Here is a 20,216-nt window from a genome sequence, read left to right as displayed (position 1 = left end):
CAATAAACAGAAAACAAAGAATCCTAGAACCACATGCTCAAATTCAGTTGTTTTTCTTAATATTTAAAATTCTTTTTACATATCAAGTACAGTACATAATTTATTATAGTACTCATCCACTGAAACATTTCTATTTGAATGTCTGTATATCATTAAATTAGCTAAATAATACACTTCTAATTCATTTATTTATTACAGAAACCAAGACCGTACTGTATGTTAACTAAGCAAAATTTAAGCTAAAAAGAATAATAATAATTTATTCAGCAACAACAAAAAACTGGAATGCCTATGACATGTCAAGCACTATAATATGTACTAGGGACACACAAAAATGATGAAAACATAAATCATTCTTCACTTCACAGAGCTTATACTCCAGTAGGAAAGATTTTAAAAAAATCACACATACATAAATGTGATAAATGCTATAAATTAAAAAGGTAGGGTCCCATTAAAGCATTTAACAGGAGGATCTGACCATGTCCTAGAATGTTAATGGGCTAAAGTACTGCAGGATGAAATTCAGAAATAAGAAAGACCATGAAATAGGAAGGGACACAGAAGCATGAAAGAAACTGAAATAAGTTCAAACAAAGCAAGAGTTTAAATAAAGAACCAGAGATACTATATTAAACTAACAAATTCTATGATTTACATATTTAGTTATTATCTTTTAATCAATATTTCAAAGGCTTAAAACAACAAATTCCAAACCTGGGACGCCTGGGTGGCTCAGTGGCTAAGGGCCTGCCTTCGGCCCAGGGTGTGATCCTGGAGTCCCAGGATCGAGTCCCACATCAGGCTCCCTGCATGGAGCCTGCTTCTCCCTCTGCCTGTGTCTCTGCCTCTCTGTGTGCGTATGTCTCTCATGAATAAATAAATAAATCTTTAAAAAATAATAATTCCAATCCTTATATGAAAACCATGTCTGAATTAAACTGCAATAATGAAAACATAAAGCATATCCTGAAACATTTAAAAGGACTGGACAAGAGGATTAATAAGCAGGACATTATGGAACAGGAAAGGAACATTACAGGAACAATTTTTAACTAGTTAAGTAATGGTCTTGCACATAAAGACGGTGGCCTATTTTTCATTTGATAAAATAGGGGAAAAGATGTCTTGTGTCATGGATTAAGGTAAAAAAAATCAGACGCTAAAGGCTACAGGTTTATTTTTTTAATCTGTCTACTCCCACTACCTAGTCCACATTGCAGTTTTTCAGAGTGGACATGAGAGAACTACTTACCCCATTCATTGTCAAATAAAGCAATAATCTACACTTAAAAATATTTATTTGGATTTTGTAATTGTTTGAGACTCCAATGATTTCAACCCCCTTCCCGGTTGGGAATATCTCTCATTGTGTGAGATTCAAAAACAGGATCCCTTCCCACTATATAAATCCGAAAAGTTAAATTCTCCATTTATACATCTCCAAGCAGCCAAGGTATGAAAAAGACCTATGGTTAGCCAAGTAGATGCTACTAAGCAGGACTTTGAATCCTCTCAAGTGATATAAAGCTGTTAGAACCATTTAGAATGCGTTCTAGCCATGCCTGAAGAATGCAGAATGCACAGGAAGGATGCCAGGGTGGGATCCAGGCAGGGTCCAGTGTAATGACAGGAATATCCTAATCAAACATCCCTGTGCCTTCATCTTTCAGGTAGCTGTGAACCCACCCACATGGCTTTCTGTTGCCCCTGCCCCTTTCAACAAAGGTTCTTCCAGCTTTTCATCTCTCTTCAGAGCTATTAAGGATGCTTCTGTACTAGTTAGGGTACAGGTTAGGAAAACCAAAACTAAGTTGCTTAAATAAGCTAAAAGTTAATTTCTCCCTAATGAAACATTCTAGACCAAATAGGTAAGTAATACTGGCTATTCTAATTATGCCATCTACTAGCATTTGGAAAGACCTCAATGATCTAAAAGTTCCACACAGCACTTCCACTCATGTCCTATTTACCTGAACTTAGTACAATAGCCATTCTAGCTGCAAGAAAGGCTAAGAAATGTGCTATGTAGCTGGAAGGCCATCCTGAGCTAAAAACTCAGTGAATTCTATTACTAAAAAGAAGGGAAGAATGAATTCTGGGAGATAATGGTCTCTGCCATACTTTCCAATAACTTTCTTTTCTGCTCTAGTAAGCCAGAACTGTTTCTGCTTAGAATCAAAGACTTCCAGTGATTCAGATTTTGTTTAATTTACGTAAAAGAAACTTGGAGCCACTCTAATTAGGGAATTAATGGGTTGGGGGGAGGGAAGCACCACAACTTGGAGACTGCTTCGTAAATTAATGTTATACTGTATTCTCTACATATGAACATAAACTCTATTTGTTATATCATGATTTTGATGTTTTTTAAAAATTCCTCATTTGGGGATGCCTGGTTGGTTCAGCGGTTGGGCATCTGCCTTGGGTTCAGAGTGCCAGGATCAGGTTCTGCATTGGGCTCCCCACATGGAGCCTGCTTCTCCCTTTCCTATGTCTCTGCCTCTTTCTCTCTGTGTCACTCATGAATAAATAAATAAAATCTTTTTTAAAAAAATCCATCTGTTTCAATGTTTGGAAGCCACCATAAAAGAAAACTGCTTTTTAACACTGCCTTTGCCCCAATAAATTTTATTCAGTGAAAATTATCACAAAAGCAGATGAGTCCACATGAGGTCCCTACCCTTTAAATAATCTATTTAATATGTATATATCATCCTTGACAACCATATATTATGACAAAATTACACAGTATACAACAAACTTGCATGCTTTTCAACATGCTACTTAGTATTTTCTTTATTCTTTACTGTCTCAGCTTTTGGGTTTTCTAAGTCTTTTCTACAGGAAAGGGGGGACAGTTGACATTGATGGTGCCATTTACCATTAAAACAGACTCCTGTGTAATTTGGAAAAATTACTCAAGCAGTAAAAAAAAAAATGATAGCAGATGATTAAGGAGGAAAGAAGAGAAAGTTAAGGGAGGAAAAAGTATGGTTCAAACTGATTAAGGAGGAAAGAAGAGAAAGTTAAGGGAGGAAAAAGTATGGTGATGGCTGAGCACAAGTCTTCAGAGGTGCCCATAAAAAACTAAATGAGAAAAGAAGGAGACATGAAGACCAGGTGGGATAAGCACTACAGAAATGTTAGGAAGGGAATTCAAGACCTAACATAAAGCTGGGCTTCCCCTCCGCATTCATCGTCTTTAATAAAATCTTGGTTTCTAAAAAGTAAGAGTAATTTTTCTTATACTAGCATAAAATCAGAGTAAGTAAAATTCACCATTATAAAAGAATAAAATATAACGGAAGTAGCAATAATCTGTTATTTTTAACCCAAAGAATCTAATTCCAAACAACACAGTACAAAAAACTGCCAAATTTTGAATCTCACAGATTGCTTCCTCAGCTCTCATTTTTAAATATCTCAAGTTCTTTGATCATTCCGCAGATGTCCTAGAAACAAATCTCTCTCTCTCTCTCATTTTCCCTTCAATGATTCCTCCCCAATTCATATATCTGAAATAGAAACATCATTTTCCCCTCATGTTCTGGTAAGAATCCTAGCTAGTTTAAGCTATACTGCCTTAAATAAAGAATCAAGGATCAGGTTTGAAGCTTAAGGGAACCAATATGTACATCATCCATCATGAAAGAAGCACAATATCACTTGCACCAAGCACTCCACCATAAAACATTCACATCAATTCAGAGATCAATTCTGTAACTATTAAGAATAGTGGCATAAAAATGTATCTGATTTCTGTACATTTTACATTTATAAAAAAGATATGTATAAAAATATATACATTTGTGTAGATATATATATGAAACTATTCATATTATCACTTTCCTTTATTTTTTTTTAAAGATTTTATTTTTTCATGAGAAACACAGAGAGAGAGAGAGAAACAGAGACACAGGCAGAGGGAGAAGCAGGCTCCATGCAGGGAGCCCAACATGGGACTTGATCCCGGGTCTCCAGGATCGTGCCCTGGGCTGAAGGCAGCGCTAAACCGCTGAGCCACTAGGGCTGCCCTATCACTTTCCTTTAAAAGTGAACACACCTTCCCCCCAAAAAAGTGAATACACCCAGCATTTGGGTATATTCCATTTCCAACTGCTTATAGACATATGTAAGAGTCAGGAATTTTTTTTAACTTGAGACACTACTGACAAAACTAAAATGTGAACGGCCAACAAAAGTCAAAAAACAGAAGAGAACATTTGAGGCAGATATTATAAATCCCTAGAAAATAAAGCATTTTAAAGAAGGACTAGTAAAAAGAAAAAAGTAAAGAATAAAAAAGGACAGAGATGTTTATAGAGAATAGCATACAAATGTATTCCTCTTTTCCTTTCAAAACTGTTGAAATAAGATGAAGATGACAGCAACTGAAGACTACTTTGAAAAACCTTATGTGTATAAGCTATCCTTCTATTTCTCAGGCTTTAATTTAAATATATTTCTGATGTATCATTCTCTCCATAGAAAAGAACATTATTTTAGTTTCAAGACTAAAATGAAAAAAAAAATTGGTGTATTGAAACACTTTTTAGAAGGTCACAAACTATTAAAATAGCCATTTAATAAAATATATGCTCCAATAATTAAAGAACATAGAGAACTTTGTATCTGTCATAATCATAATAGGTAATCAAATTCAATTCAGTAAGAAATCACTGGTATTTTGTGTCAGAGTAATATTTTTAATGAGATAATATAGGTTTAAGATGGGCATAATCTATACAAAGCCTAAAATAATTCCTCTGAACAAGTATACTCAGTAACTCAGCATACTCAGTAACATTTTTTTTAAGTCATCTTTAAAGAATGATGAATACAACCACATGAGGGGCACATTCTCTTTCATTTTTGCTTTGGTCTAACAGGACCTACTGCTACTACTGCTATCCTGTACTAAAACAACACATGATCATGTAACTTTGGATTACTTATTTCTTGAGTCAAAGTTACCTCAATCAACAGGATTAGCATGCTGGCACAAAGCTAGCTCTCAATATGTAAGTATAATTAACAAAAAGTAAGCTCCGGATAGGTAAGCATACGGATAACTAGATGTATCTCTTCATTTAATTCCACAATGACAAAATTCATGATTTTATACCCAAATATTTAAGTAAGCTAAAACTCTTCAATGTAATCTAAAACTAGTATTTAATCACAGATATGGATAAAAACTGTTTAGAAATTCTCCTCCAGGAATCTTACTTTTGCAATAAGCAGCTGAAATCCTTAATATTAATTCTAAATTAGTTTAATCCTTAATGAAATCTTTTAAATACTTTTAAAAATATTCTGTTCTTTTAAAAATAGCCACAAGAGGTCAGTCTTTCCTAAGATATGTTTAACATACTGCAGTACCATAGAAGACCAGTATTTTTGCAGTATACTATGTTATCCATTATAAATCAAATTTGAATGCAACATGCATTAAAGTCAGTCAAGTCATCAAACCTTTCAGGATTCAACCAAAAATTATAGATCATATTGATCACAAACCCACTATTTTAAAAGATCACCAAATCTAATTTCACTTGATTGTCAAAACAGGGTGTAGACAAAATCTTTACCAATTCCAGTTGTGAAGAAACAAACTATTAAGAAGTTGATTGTTCATCTGAAATTCTAAAAATAAAGTACATGAGATTTGGCTGTGCAAACAAAGGAGTATAAAATTTCTTTTAATCTTATTAGAAATATGAATCATTGTTGCAAAAAGCCATCACATGCTTACCTTGCCAACTATCATTGCAGACGCACAATTTTTCTCCCGTTAGGTCGCAGTAACCATGATCAGGACTGCCACAATTGGCTTTACAGTAAGGGATATCACAAGCTTCACCCTTCCAGTATTTATCACATTCACAATATACTTGACTTGGAACAGAAATACTCGTCGTACACTTCCCATGACCAGAGCAATTGTTAGGACAAGAATTGATTCTGTAAAATATAATTCATATATATTCAAATTCAAGGTAATTACAGAAGAATTTTGGTTGATATTTTGTAAACTTTACCACTTTTATGCTGTTTTATGTGCTCTGTTAACACAATTTCACAATGTGGCTTCAATGCTTTACTCTGTATCCTTTTGTCCCTAATGCAATTCACTTAATATTTATTTGCAATTGATCTTAATTCATTCAGGGAGTTTACGTTGTCACCCATACTTCAAACTTCAAAGGACTACACACTCCATATTTGCATAATCTATACAGTTCCAAACACAATGTTTTATAAAGACTTAGTATTCAAGTGTTTTGAATATACATTTTACAGAAAATAATTAAATTCATGAATACCTGAAACTACATGAAAAGCCAAGATATAACCTGGTTATATAATATTATTTAAATAGCATGTTATCATTTATATACTATCATAGAAGAAAGGGGATAATTATCAAATTTTATTTTAAAGCCTTTTAACCAATTATATTCTACTATATACTTATTCTTCCTCGCATACATGCTTGAGATAAAATAAATCCTAAACAACTTACTGATTTCAAATTCTAACAATCTAAAGATACATAGAGGGATGCCTGGGTGGCTCAGCGGTTGAGCGTCTACCTTAGGCTCGGGGCATAATCCCAGGATCTGGGATCAAGTCCCATAGCCGGCTCCTTGAAGGAAGCCTGCTTCCCCCTCTGCCTGTGTCTCCCTCTCTCTCTCTCTCTCTGTCTCTCTCTGTCTCTCTCTCTCTCTCTCATGAATAAACAAAATCTTAAAAAAAAATACTTAGAATATTTTATTCATGATGGAAAATTCTCTCGTTATATTCTACATTCCTGAGAAAAAGGAAAAAAAAAAGTGTATCAAGTTCCTCTGTGGTCATTCCTGTGAAAGCATCTGACATCATCTCTGATTCCTTCACTACACCATGGGACTTCCAGACATAAAAGTTTATATAAACTGCCAGACACATAATAGATTCTTAATAAAAATTATTTTTCTTCTTTTAGAGGAGACAGTGGTATATCCATCTACCTTACCTTAAGCCTCAATTTCCTCATATGTAAAATGGGAAAAATACCCATTTGATAGAATTGTTGTAAAGAAAATCAAAGAACATAATGTACACAGAGTATCCAGTACTGTCTCTGGAGAACAGAAAGACAAAACAAAGGCAGTTCACATAACCCATCTTCAAATTAGGAGTACAATACCTTCAAGCAGAGACACAGATGAAGACTCCCACTAATCCCACATCTGCTACCACAAGTAAGGTTACTCTAGTTTATACTTCTTTATTTAATCATTTACCAACAATTTTTAATTTATTTTTTTAATTTATTTATCTATTTATTTTAAGATTTTATTTATTTATTAGAGACACAGAGAGAGAGGGAGAGAGAGGCAGAGACACCGGCAGAGGGAGAAGCAAGATCCACTCAGCGTGCCTGATGTGGGACTCGATCCCAGGACTCCAGGATCATGCCCTGAGTTGAAGGCAAAATTTAAATTTCATAATTAAATGTCAACCAAACTTGCTACCATAAAGTCCTGACACTTAGAAAACAAGCTTAGAGACAGTACTTTACAGCATATGATTGAGATTTTTATCCTATTTTAATCCTATAATTTTGAAATTTACCACATTATCTTGCTCCTCACAAAGAAGATATCTATAAAAACAAATAATTTGAAGTTATAAGAATCATTACAATACAAAATTTTTAAGAATACTTACGAATAAAAAATGTTGAAACCAGTTAGATTATATGCAGCATCACTAAAAAAATGTAACAGTGCGTAGCCAGATGTTGTAACAACTTCAGGCACAGTTTCATTTCCCCTGATTTCAGGGACTATTAAACCACTGTAAGAGACCAAAATCGAATGTAATATATATTAATACACATACGACTGTTTATCACATTAAAATTTACTCAAAAATACCCTTGTCAGCATCCCTAAATATGTATAACAGAATAAGCAACTAGAATGATCAGTCTAAAAAAAGTTCCTCTCCATCTTCCACCCAATTGGTCCTCCTACTGCTGCCAATGGATGAACATGTGCTCTCATGCCACGACCCTCCTTTCCTTCCTTCACACCATGTGCACTGCAGCATCCCATTTCTCACTTTATCCTGCTATCCATTCTGTTATATCATGGGTTGATCTCTTAACCTACTTGTAAACCATCTCTTAAGGCCACCTATAGCCTCACTATATTCCTCTGGTTGCAAATTCTAATGAAGCTAAGAGAACACTCCACAGCAGCAAAGTGATTACAGTGGCATTCTAGTTAAACTTGTACACCTCCAGGACAGGTATTTTAGGTCATCTAAAAATATATATTATTTACATTTCTTTCAAATTTTGCATACTTATACAAATTAAATTAATATTCCAAAGGACACTTCAGCCCATACATACACAAAAGAAAACTAATGGTGGGAGTGGGGAGATTTAACATGCAAGAGTTTTGGGGCGGTAACCAGTTAGTAACTGGTACTTTCCCCTTTTTCATTCTCCTATTCATGAGGAAATATTACGTATCTTCATTTACTTATACCATACTACTCTCTCTAAATCTGTAAAACATGAAAGCAAGCTGCTAACAAATTACATTACTCGTAATAGTCCATTCCTTTAGGCAGTGTTAAATTTCTGTGTAGGCATCACCAGGAGTTGAATTCTCTCATTCAAATCATATTTAACAGAACGATATGAAATAGTCAAATAATTTATTTTACAAACATATTCTCAAAGCAAACAATAAGTAATCAAATCTTCATGTTTTCCTAATTATTACTGCATCTACTAATTTATGTTTGTGAAGGAACAAAAAATTTTAAAAGAGGACTATCAGAAGAATTCAAATTTTCTATAATATGAGTCTTAGGTATATTTTTCATTATAGTGAAATTACTTGAAGTAAGTACATTGCTAAAAATAATATTCCCAGGTCTTTATAATAAATATATAATATCTATTTATAATATTATATAGAACTAATATATAAATATATCTGTCATATTTTTATATTTTTATATATTATATTTTTTATATATATAAATTTCTCTGAAACAAAGAATAGATTTCTTTACTGGTTATTTATAAGTTTTCTAAAAAAGAATATTTTAAAAATAAATAAAAGAATTTTAAATAAATTGTTTATTTTTTAAAATAAACTTTAAAAAAGAAGGTTTGCATATCTTGTATGACACATCAAGCAATTTGGACCAACTAACCCCACCACTGAAGTCAACTAGAAAAATGACAAATTACATAAAAACCAAAAAATTTAATTTGAATTGGAGAATTAAGAAGATGGTGAGCCCAGGTACTGGAGTCATTTCTCCTTATGGGCATTTGCTGGTTTCAAAGTTGGAGATGAAGTCTAAAATTTAAGAAACTGGGTTGTTTTACAGAGCTAGGAGAAAAGTGGAACCCAGGTTCCTCGCTCTGACCTGGGACCCCAAAGACTATAAGTAAAAGTGAACTAGTAAAAGACCAGCCCTCCAGGAGATTGCACTGCAGCTTGTGTGTGAATCACCTCAATATCTAAATTCAGTTGACTGGATTGCTAGTGTCTTCAGGCACTCTCCATAGGAATATATTATCTTTCCAGGCCCCAAATTATTACATGTGATTTTACAAACATGCAATACAGCAAACAGTTGTCTGCACACAATAAAACAGTAACACTTCTCTATTTGTATCCATTCTCCACATTCTAAAGTCTTGCCTCTAGAAGAAAGCTCAATTCCCTTAGTGTGGTATACAGTGATTAAAGGATTAAAAAACCAGACTTATTAGTCTGACTACATTACTTACTAGGTAGGCAACTTTGAGCCACTCACTGATTCTCTCTGTGCCTCAATTCCCCATTTATGAATGGAGAATTTATAAACTTCTTGGCAGTAATAATCCTTAACTAAAGGAATACTGCACAGATTAAAGGAATTAATATATATAAAGAACGCTTGCTTGCATACTGCCTGGTACATAATAAGCATTCGGGAGATGTACTGATTACTGCTTATTGGGTAATCTGGCTCCTACCAATCCCTTCACATTTCCTATGATCAAATTACTCACAACTACTTATATTAGCCTGAAACATAATGCTCTTAAATGTGTCTATGCCTTTGTACATGTTTTTTCTACCAAGAATGTCCCATCTGGCCCCCATACTTTGCCTATTATTCTTCTACCTATGATGAAATTCACCATGAAGAATTAGTTACTTCTAAAATCATATACCAAAAAAAATTTTTTTAAAATAAAATAAAATCATATACCACTCTTTTCATAACCTGATTATAATATTTACTGTGCTGAGTAAAAAATTCTGTGTGCATGCTGCCACCAGTGCCTAACCGCTGTGTACTGATATAGACTCCAAATCCTTGGAATTTTCCAAGTGATAGGAGTCTTTTTATTCATGGGGAGCTCTGATGTTTATGCTAGTGAGGTGACTCAGGGTGGAGCTGGCCACACCAGAAAGACCAATCATACAATTAAAGGGTTGAGGCTTTGAACCACAAGAAATCAATCCAACTTCCAGAGAGAGGAGGGCGACTAGAGACTGAGTTCGAACTTGTGGCCAATGATTGAATCAATCATGCCTATATAATGAAACCCCAACAAAAACTCTGGGCACCTGTAGCTCAGGTAAGCTTCTTGGATGATGATACACATTGGTGTGCTGGGAAGGTAACACATCCCAAGGACAAAAGTTGTTTGTGATCCTCCCAGATCTCATTCTATATGTCTTTTCATTTGGCTGGTAATTATTTTTCTCCTTTATCTTAAAACTATAATCATAAGTATAGTGTTTGCCTGAGTTCTGTGAGTCATTTTAGTGAATTATTGCACCTGAAGGGATGGTGGGTACCCCTAAATCTGTAGCCAGCTAGTCAGAAGTGTGGGTAGGACCTGAGGATCTCTAAACTTGAAGCTGGTGTCTGAATTAAGGGCAGTCCTATGGAGGGCTGTGCACTCAAGCAGTGAAGTCTGGCCCAACTCTAGGTAGCTCGTGTGTGAATTCATTGCAATGCCTGATCATATTCCTTACTATATTCTCCAGGCTTATGATAGTCTCTGGAACTGAGAAAGTTATCACATATTTGCTGAATAATGTACATTTACATAACTGGAATCATTCAAACACTTAGATTCTGAATTCATAGTATACAGGCTTTTAGATCAGAAGACTGTCATGTCCTAATCCTGGCTCCATCATCTATTAGAAGTAAAACAATTCCCCTGAGTCTCAATTTTCTCAGCTATAAAATGGGGATAACCACTTCTTCCACAAGATCCTTGTGAGAATTAGATAACATTTAAACTGCCTAGTACATTGCTTAGCTCAAGTGGATACTCAGTAAACATCTTCCATCTCTTTCAAGATAGCTGTTAGGAGCACTTGCTAACAAAAAGTCACTGGTTCCATCCTCACAGACATATACTAAATTCCATCCTGCTAATTATCTTACAAAGTTTCCTTTACTACCAAAAAAGCACTGGTAAGAGTGTTAATGGATTACTGTTAATTAATGCAAAGTCGTTACAAGTATGAACAAAACAAATGGAAAGGCACACATCTAAATGACAGTCAACAGTATCATAAAAATAGAATAACGATAGCTGAGTAAAATCTAAATTGCTAAAAATTAATGTATGAACCCAGAATCTTACCTAATTGTTACTATGAATTATCTTACAATATAATTATCCGTAAGACTATTCCATTTTCTACCTATTGTCCTTGGATGAAGGGGTATTTGTGGCAACCCTTTAAATAATTTTCAGACAACTCAAAAATTAAATTCTGAAAGTCTTTAGAGTAATAGCCATAATCCTATTGCTATGAATGTGTCTAAGATGCTAAAGAGTCACTGTGAAATATTCATTCAGAAATACAAGTCCTTACATGTCTATCCAAAAAAATAATAGTCTACATTCCTGGTAAACAAAGTAGTTGCAACATAAATAAAAAGAAAAAAGAAAATTTAAAAATTTGAAGGGAACAATAAGCTTTTATCTTCATTTAAATTTTTAACAGTAACAGAACATATAAGCAGTACTACGGATATAAGAAATATAAGAATAAATAAATCAGTAACTTGGTCAACAATCATGTTAGTTAATTATATTCAAAATCAACACTGATCACCACAATCCTAATTTTTCCTATGTCAAATATATTTTCTCCTATTCATAAAACATTTTATAATAATTTATATTACTTACATAGAAAAGATTTTTAAATTGATATTGAAAATGCTGTAATTAGTTGAGCATAAAGTTCAGGGTCCACTTCTGGGTTCTCTGTTCTGTTCCATTGATCTATATGTCTGTTTTTGTGCCAGTACCACACTGTCTTGATGAACACAGCTTTGTAGTACAACCTGAAATCTGGCATTGTGATGCCCCCAGATATGGTTTTCTTTTTTTAAAATTCCCCTGGCTGTTTGGGGTCTTTTCTGATTCCACACAAATCTTAAAATAATTTGTTCTAAGTCTCTGAAGAAAGTCCATGGTATTTTGATAGGGATTGCATTATACGTGTAAATTGCCCTGGGTAACATTGACGTTTTCACAATATTAATTCTGCCAATCCATGAGCATGGAATATTTTTCCATCTCTTTGTGTCTTCCTCAATTTCTTTCAGAAGTGTTCTGTAGTTTTTAGGGTATATTTTGAGAACCATTTGAACTTTATGCTCAACTAATATACAATAAAGGAGGAAAGACGATCCACTAGAAGAAAGACAGTCTCTTCAATAAATGGTGCTGGGAAAATTGGACATCCACATGCAGAAGAATGAAACTGGACCACTCTCATGCACCATACACAAAGATAAACTCAAAATGGATGAAAGATCTAAATGTGAGACAAGATTCCATCAAAATCCCAGAGAAGAACTCAGGCAACACCCTTTTTGAACTTGGCCACAGTAACCGGAGAAGGACAAACAGTGTATGTTCTCATTCATTTGGGGAATATGAATAATAGCGAAAGGGAATATAAGGGAAGGGAGAAGAAATATGTGAGAAATATCAGAAAGGGAGACAGAACATAAAGACTTCTAACTCTGGGAAATGAACTAGGGGTGGTGGAGGGGGAGGAGGGTGGGGGGTGGGGGTGAATGGGTGACGGGCACTGAGGGGTACACTTGACGGGATGAGCACTGGGTGTTATTCTGTATGTTGGTAAATTGAACACCAATAAAAATTAATTTATAAAAAAAAAAAAAAGAAACTAAACAAAGAAAAAAAAAGAAACAAAAAAACAGACTCTTAAATCCAGAGAACAAATTGATGGTTACCAGAGGGGAGGTGGGGGGGGGGGGAGGGTGTAAAATACACCTGAAACTAATACAACACTGTATGTTAATTATACTGGAATTAAAAGATGCTTTTTTATTTAAAAAAAAAAAAAGAAAATGCTGTAATTTTAAAATTTAAATCTGACTGCCTGACTACTAACAATAAGTATTTTGAAAGAACAAAAACTCCCAAATTTTGAGAACTGAAAGAAACATACCCATTATTAAACCATTACATAAAGTGTAACTTAACTTTTTATTTACAGAATTGGAAATTTTATCATTTCACTAAAATAAAAAGACAACTATAGAAAACATACACATCTTTATCTCTTTGTCATCTAGAACTCATATTAATCTGTCTAATAGGTAGCTCTGAAAACATATTCACATCATTTTAAAAGAATAAACTATATGTAGCAAGAATAAAGGATACTTTTTAGGAAATCTACATTTCTGAAATGAGTACTCATTTATCTTTACTAAATCAAAATTTACACTATTATATATACACCTAAGTTGACAATCACAATATGCAACATAGTATTATAACATCTCTGAAACTTAGCAATCAGTATCTCTGCTAAATTTATTTTAAAGCCCAGAGTAGTATATATTTAAAATTAATAAATTACACTTATTCCTCTACAACTGTCAATTCACCAATTAAAACACAATTACTCACCTAAGAACTGCTATTAAAGGTGCATATATTGAATCTCCATCATAAACATACATATGATCCCAGCTACATTCTGTTGCAAAATGATTGAATCTTAATCTTAACACTGCATTTGGACTGAAAAAAATATTAAAATGTTTAAATTCATATGTAATATTCAAAGCAGAGTCAGAAAAAAATTTGAGTACTGTATTAAAAACCTATTTACAAAAAACAAATAAAAAATTTTTTAAAAACCGATTTACAAAAAAAATTCTATTTATTATTAAGTTACAGATAAAGAGTATTATATACATTATAAAAATGAGGGACACCTGGCTGGCTCAGTCAGAAGAGCATATAACTCTTGATCTCAAGGTTGTGAGTTTGAACTCCAAGTAGGGTGTAGAAATTACTTAAATAAAATTTTAAAAATAAATCAAATGTAAAAATGACATGCAACTTCAAAATCTATTAACTGTATATATAAATCACCATTTTCTAAAACTTTAGTCAGCAGTAAATGTTCTATGTCTTGATTAAGGTGGACATTACACAGATTGTATATATTACTGGAGCTATGTTGAACTGTACACTTAACATGAATTTTATTGTATACGAATTAAACTTGAATGAAGTTGATTTTTAAAATTCAACACTCAATAAGTAACATCTCGTATTTCTACATAATACTTATTAGCTAAAGGCCCTACTATGGTCTTGAAATTTTAATCAAAAGGTCTCAGTAGGATATATTATTAACAAATAAATAAGATGAAAAAAAAGGGTGGGGGACACTTGGCTGGCTCAGTTGGTAGAGCATGTAGCTTGGGGTCATGAGTTCAATCCCCATGCTGGGCATAGAGATTACTTAAAAAACAACAAACAAACAAGACAAAAATAAACAAAATGAAACTATCAATGTACAGGAAATTAATAATTTCTAAAAACCTATCTAAATAACCTTCCCCAAAAATAACATTTTCCAAATACACTCTTTAAGAACCATAATATAACTTGTATCAATTCATTTATGATCTATTCACAGTATGTTTAAATAGATCAATCCAAACTCAGGCCCTAATTACTGAAAAAATCTCCTAAAAGGATAATTAACTCTCTCTTACAAAATGTTCTTTTTAAATACCCTTATAAAAAAAAAAATACCCTTATAACTAAAATACTGAAGAGTATAAACCAATGGCATAATTCAGCATGGAATATTTTTATCTTCTCTATGGCATCTTCAAATTCCATAACAAGATGTTTAAAGTAAGCCAAAAACGTCTACTTACTGCCACACTAACATAACTCTAAAATATATGTAACAAACTATTATCACAAGTAAAGGGATACTATAATTTATATTAAGGGCAGCCCAGGTGGCTCAGAGGTTTAGCGCCACCTTCAGCCCAGGGCATGATCCTGGAGACCCGGGATAAAGTCCCATGTCAGGTTCCCTGCATGGAGCCTGTTTCTGCCTCTGCCTGTGTCTCTGCCTCTCTCTCTGTCTGTGTCTCTCATGAATCAATAAATAAAATCCTAAAAAAAAATAAAATAAAATAAAGTTTAAAAATTTTATATTAAATGTGATATCTAAAAGTTGCAAATCTCATTTAAAAATATCATGAGGGATCCCTGGGTGGCGCAGCGGTTTGGCGCCTGCCTTTGGCCCAGGGCGCGATCCTGGAGACCCGGGATCGAATCCCACATCGGGCTTCCGGTGCATGGAGCCTGCTTCTCCCTCTGCCTGTGTCTCTACCTCTCTCTCTCTGTGACTATCATAAATAAATTGAAAAAAAAATAAAAATATCATGAATAATAACTGAATATACTATAAGCAACTGAATGAGCTATATACCTATAAAATTACATTTTAATACTTTAACATTGATATGATCATTTTCTTTATCATTTCAGAATAAAATTTAAAAATCAATTTAATCCAAATTATATACTTACTAGCCTTCAATTAGCCATGTGCATTTAGTTTTATATTTATAGTTAATTGGACCGTCTGTTAAATATCCAGAAGGTTCTGTTAACCTAGAAAACAAAATCATGAAAAAATTACTTTAAAGTAACTTTAAAACATATAGTAGCATAAGAAAATTAAAAAGACATTAAACCAAAGAAATGAGATGTAGCATTTTCCACAGGGAGAATTTATTTACAAATTAGAAAAGTTTTCAAATTGCCCTGTATCTCCCTACAACTCAAAACAATTTATTCTGGATTTCTCTACACCTTGACATATTTCAACTGTTTAATTTTGCACAGTGAAAAAATACACTGAAAAATTGAACCCTCTACTGATGGATTTAACGCAAAAATAGATGAAGTTAAATTGCCTCTGTACAAAAATAAGATGGAGGCAAAAGAAGGAAGGTCAAAAGCACTTTAAAAGATGCAGATCAGGGCAGCCCCGGTGGCGCAGCAGTTTAGCGCTGCCTGCAGCCCGGAGTGTGATCCTGGAGACCTGGGATCGAGTCCCACATCGGGCTCCCTGCATGGAGCCTGCTTCTCCCTCTGCCTGTGTCTCTCTCTCTCTCTCTCGAATAAATAAATAAAATCTTAAAAAAAAAAAAAGATGCAGATCAAAGAAATAGAGAAATAGCGTATGTACATAACCACTTTCAGAGTTACAGTGTTAGCTATGTTTGCTTTTGGTTTTGGCTTTGGCTTTCTTTAGTTCTCAGGTTATCCATTCTCAAGCAATTATTTACTTATTCATTTATTTTAATTTCAGCTAACACACAATGTGATACCTGTTTCAAGTGTACAACTCAGTGATTTAAGAAGTTTATACATTATACTAGATGCACCACAAGTATCGCCACAATCTGTCCCGTTACATCTATCAGAATTGCTAGGGTAGTTGTCACCAGACTTTACTGTGTGCAACTACCTGTTTTTTTAAGATTTTCTCTTGTCTATTTTATACCAAGAACTCAATTTTGAAAATAGGATAAATCAAAGGTTTTATAATTATCTTCTATTTCAAACATAAAAAAGACAATTCTTAGAAAAATTTCTGTTTTTATAATTTAAAAATATTTAAAACAAGATCTCAATTGTACTTCATTTTGTTCTCCTTAGCTCCAGCCCAATTGTCTTATCCACAAAACACCTAAGTAATTAAGATATCTTCCCATTTAGATTTTATATATTATACAAATACATCTATTTATAAAAACACACACAAGGACTTATCAGTCTTTATATATTCACTTATACATAAATACATATACATAATATACACATATGCACATAGATCTCTAGGTCACTATTTAGTTTTAGATAAATAAAATTTTCCTTATAGTATAAACTCATCTTAACTACACTAGGAAAATAAAAGTTTCATTTACCTAAATCGTGGTTCACAGAAATGTCAGTCAATAAAAACATTATTTGTAAATCTTTCATAATCCCTGCAGATTATTTTAGGCAATAAAGAGGCTAATTCGGGACACCTGGATGGCTCAGCAGTTGAGCGTCTGCCTTTGGCTCAGGGCGTGATTCTGGAGTCCTGAGATCAAGTCCCACATCCGGCTCCCTGCATAGAGCCTGCTTCTCCCTCTGCCTGTGTTTCTGCCTCTTTCTCTGTGTCTCTCATGATTAATAAATAAAATCTTTAAAAAAAAATAAAATAAAGGGGCTAATTCATGCTTGGGAAAGTTTTTTAAGAACAAATTCCAATATCTCAAATTAGTAATAAAATGTGAATTTTCTGTGTCAGGATCTACTGTAAGAGCATGATGTGTTACCTCATTTAAAAATCTCAAAAAAAACCTTACAAGATAATAAATAATTATTAACACCATAATACAGATGAGAAAACTGAGGCACAATCTATAAAGAACAAGTTAAATAACTTGTCCTGATTTTTCACTTCCAACAATACCAGATAAGGTAATTCGGACAAATCCTGCACTGAAAACAACTTTAAAAAGCTGAGGAACAGGAGATCCCTGGGTGGCTCAGCAGTTTAGTGCCTGCCTTTGGCCCAGGGTGTAATCCTGGAGTCGCGGGATCAAGTCCCACATTGGGCTCCCTGCATGAAGCCTGCTTCTCCCTCTGCCTGTGTCTGTGTCTCTTCCTCTCTCTCTCTCTCTAATAAATAAATAAAATCTTAAAAAAAAAAAAAGCTGAGGAACAATTTTAAAATCTTAAATGCATCTTATAAGCAACAAAATAGTAAGATCTACCAACTCAAGACCCAGACCTTGCAAATTCTTTAAGAAGAGGCAGGCATTCAGAGCTGCTTTTTGCTCTGGAGAGACCTGCCTATTGAGAGGACAATATCAAAAAGCGGCGCGCTTTTGGCAGCCTGAAACAGGGAGGGACACGACAGTTGAAGGCAATGGCCCATGAAACGTACAGGCTCAAGATGGCACAGCACTTTGAATTGAGATGCCATGACCTGTTATTAGAGTAAGGGTGTACCAGAAGTAAACTAGCCCCTGCATTGACTGCAGCCTAGCTATGAGTTAACTGGATGGCTGGAAACCTCAAGACTTAAAACTGGCTTAAAATGATACTGGAAATGCCAGGAGGCCAAAGTTCCTAACAGAAGATACAAAAATACTCTAAAGAAAGATAACATCATTCTAGACCTCAAATTATTTCAAATAAAAATATAACAATTTTTCAAAAAAAAAACAATTTTTCAAATAAAATGTCTACCACAATTAAAGATACTAAGACATATGAAGATGCATGACAACAAAATAAGAACCAACAGACAACAGAAAGAGAACTGAAGATTTCAACTACAGAGATTATCAGATGTGTCATATAAAACAAATATGCTTTACTAAGCTCAACAAAAGACAAGATTTAAAACTCTGGCAATTAATTGAAAACTGTAAAAAGTAAGAGAGCATATTTGAAAAAATAATAGACATACTAATACTGAAAACTACCCTAATCAATATTAAGAATTTGATGCACAGGTTTACAGCACATTTAAACATAGCTAAAACAGGATGAGAGATCCAGAAGACAGGCCCATAAAAAATATTCAACCAAAGCAGAATGACTGGAAATCAACCCACTGGACTCTACCAGGTGAAACTCCAACAGCCTGAGACTCTAGCTGAGAGCAGGGGAAATAAAATAGGGAGTAGAAGAACAAAACCACAGATATCAATTATCATGTTATAACACATAAAAACAAAGATCATAACAGTTTTACACAGTTTCTATTTGCTAGTTATAAGTATATCTTCTCTCCTCATTTTTATTTTACATACAATTTGTTTTAACTCTACAATTTAGACTTTAGATAATGGCATATTCAATATGACTATGAATATGAAGAGTAATTAATACAACCAACCACAGATATAATGACCCTTCGAACTGTGTACTTCTTCTTTTTGGTCAAAGGGTGAGAACCTCAGTTGGAAGATGTGTACCTTCTTAGATAAAAATATAGCGTTGTTGTTTGCTAGGGAATTCACATATGTTTAGAAGGAAACATAAAGAAGCTGAATAACCAAAGGGTAGACTGTGCCAATTATCCACTGCCTCTCGCCTCAAAACCCAGTTTACCTACTCTGTGAAAATAGATCTGGGCCCTTTAAATATGTTTTCTTTGTCAGATGGCATGATGTTAAGCTGGCATGCTTTGTCAACAGAGTGCACTAGAAAAAGTATAGGAGACAAGAGTTTTGTTTCCAGGTTCCAATGTACTTAACAATCTCCTGCAGCTTGGCTTCTCCAGGACTAGGATCCTATGGAATGTGATGGCCAGCAAGCCAGCCACCAGTAGCTTCTCCTAGCACCTCCCCTCAGGAAATTCTGCAGCAGAGTGCCTTCAGTGAGACACTGCCTCACAAACAGCATTCTTCATCTCTCAGTAAGATAACCATAGCAAGTTCCAAAGGGCAGATATCAAACAATTTCTACCAGTGCAGCATGACAGCAACTGTACCTTTCAGGGAGCCACAACCAGGCCCTCTCAACACGGTCTGGATCTCAGGCCAGGAGGTGGGAACTTGTACGTAAGTGTTCTATCTCAACCATAAGGTTAGTAGTGGCTCCTCCTTATATCCACTATCTCTACATCGTTTGGAGAAACCTTTACTTCTTACTAGCCGATTTCTCATTATCCCAATCCCCGGTACAATCAAAAATTATTTACATTAAAACTTCCCTGTTAAGATTATGTGATTCTCTTTTCTGATTGGACCCAAACCGATCAATAATAATCAAGGATATGCAAAATACAATCACA

General features: G+C 34.1%; 1 protein-coding gene across 2 annotated transcripts in view; it reads right to left on the bottom strand.

The window, feature by feature from the left end:
• The window catches only part of ATRNL1 (attractin like 1), a 777,593-nt gene that overhangs the window by 736,770 nt on the left and 20,607 nt on the right, over nucleotides 1–20,216 (bottom strand). For both annotated transcript variants that reach the window (XM_055300426.1, XM_055300427.1), the window contains exons 2-5: nucleotides 15,938–16,021; nucleotides 14,000–14,113; nucleotides 7,720–7,848; nucleotides 5,759–5,967 (exon numbers count right to left, since the gene is read on the bottom strand). In XM_055300426.1, the coding sequence (XP_055156401.1) occupies nucleotides 5,759–5,967; nucleotides 7,720–7,848; nucleotides 14,000–14,113; nucleotides 15,938–16,021 (536 nt within the window). The remainder of the gene's footprint in view (nucleotides 1–5,758; nucleotides 5,968–7,719; nucleotides 7,849–13,999; nucleotides 14,114–15,937; nucleotides 16,022–20,216) is intronic.

Source organism: Nyctereutes procyonoides, unplaced genomic scaffold (genome assembly GCF_905146905.1).
Source record: "Nyctereutes procyonoides isolate TBG_1078 unplaced genomic scaffold, NYPRO_anot_genome, whole genome shotgun sequence".
Classification (NCBI taxonomy): domain Eukaryota; kingdom Metazoa; phylum Chordata; class Mammalia; order Carnivora; family Canidae; genus Nyctereutes; species Nyctereutes procyonoides.
Note: the sequence above shows the minus strand (reverse complement) of the source record. Positions and strands in the feature narration are given on the sequence as shown.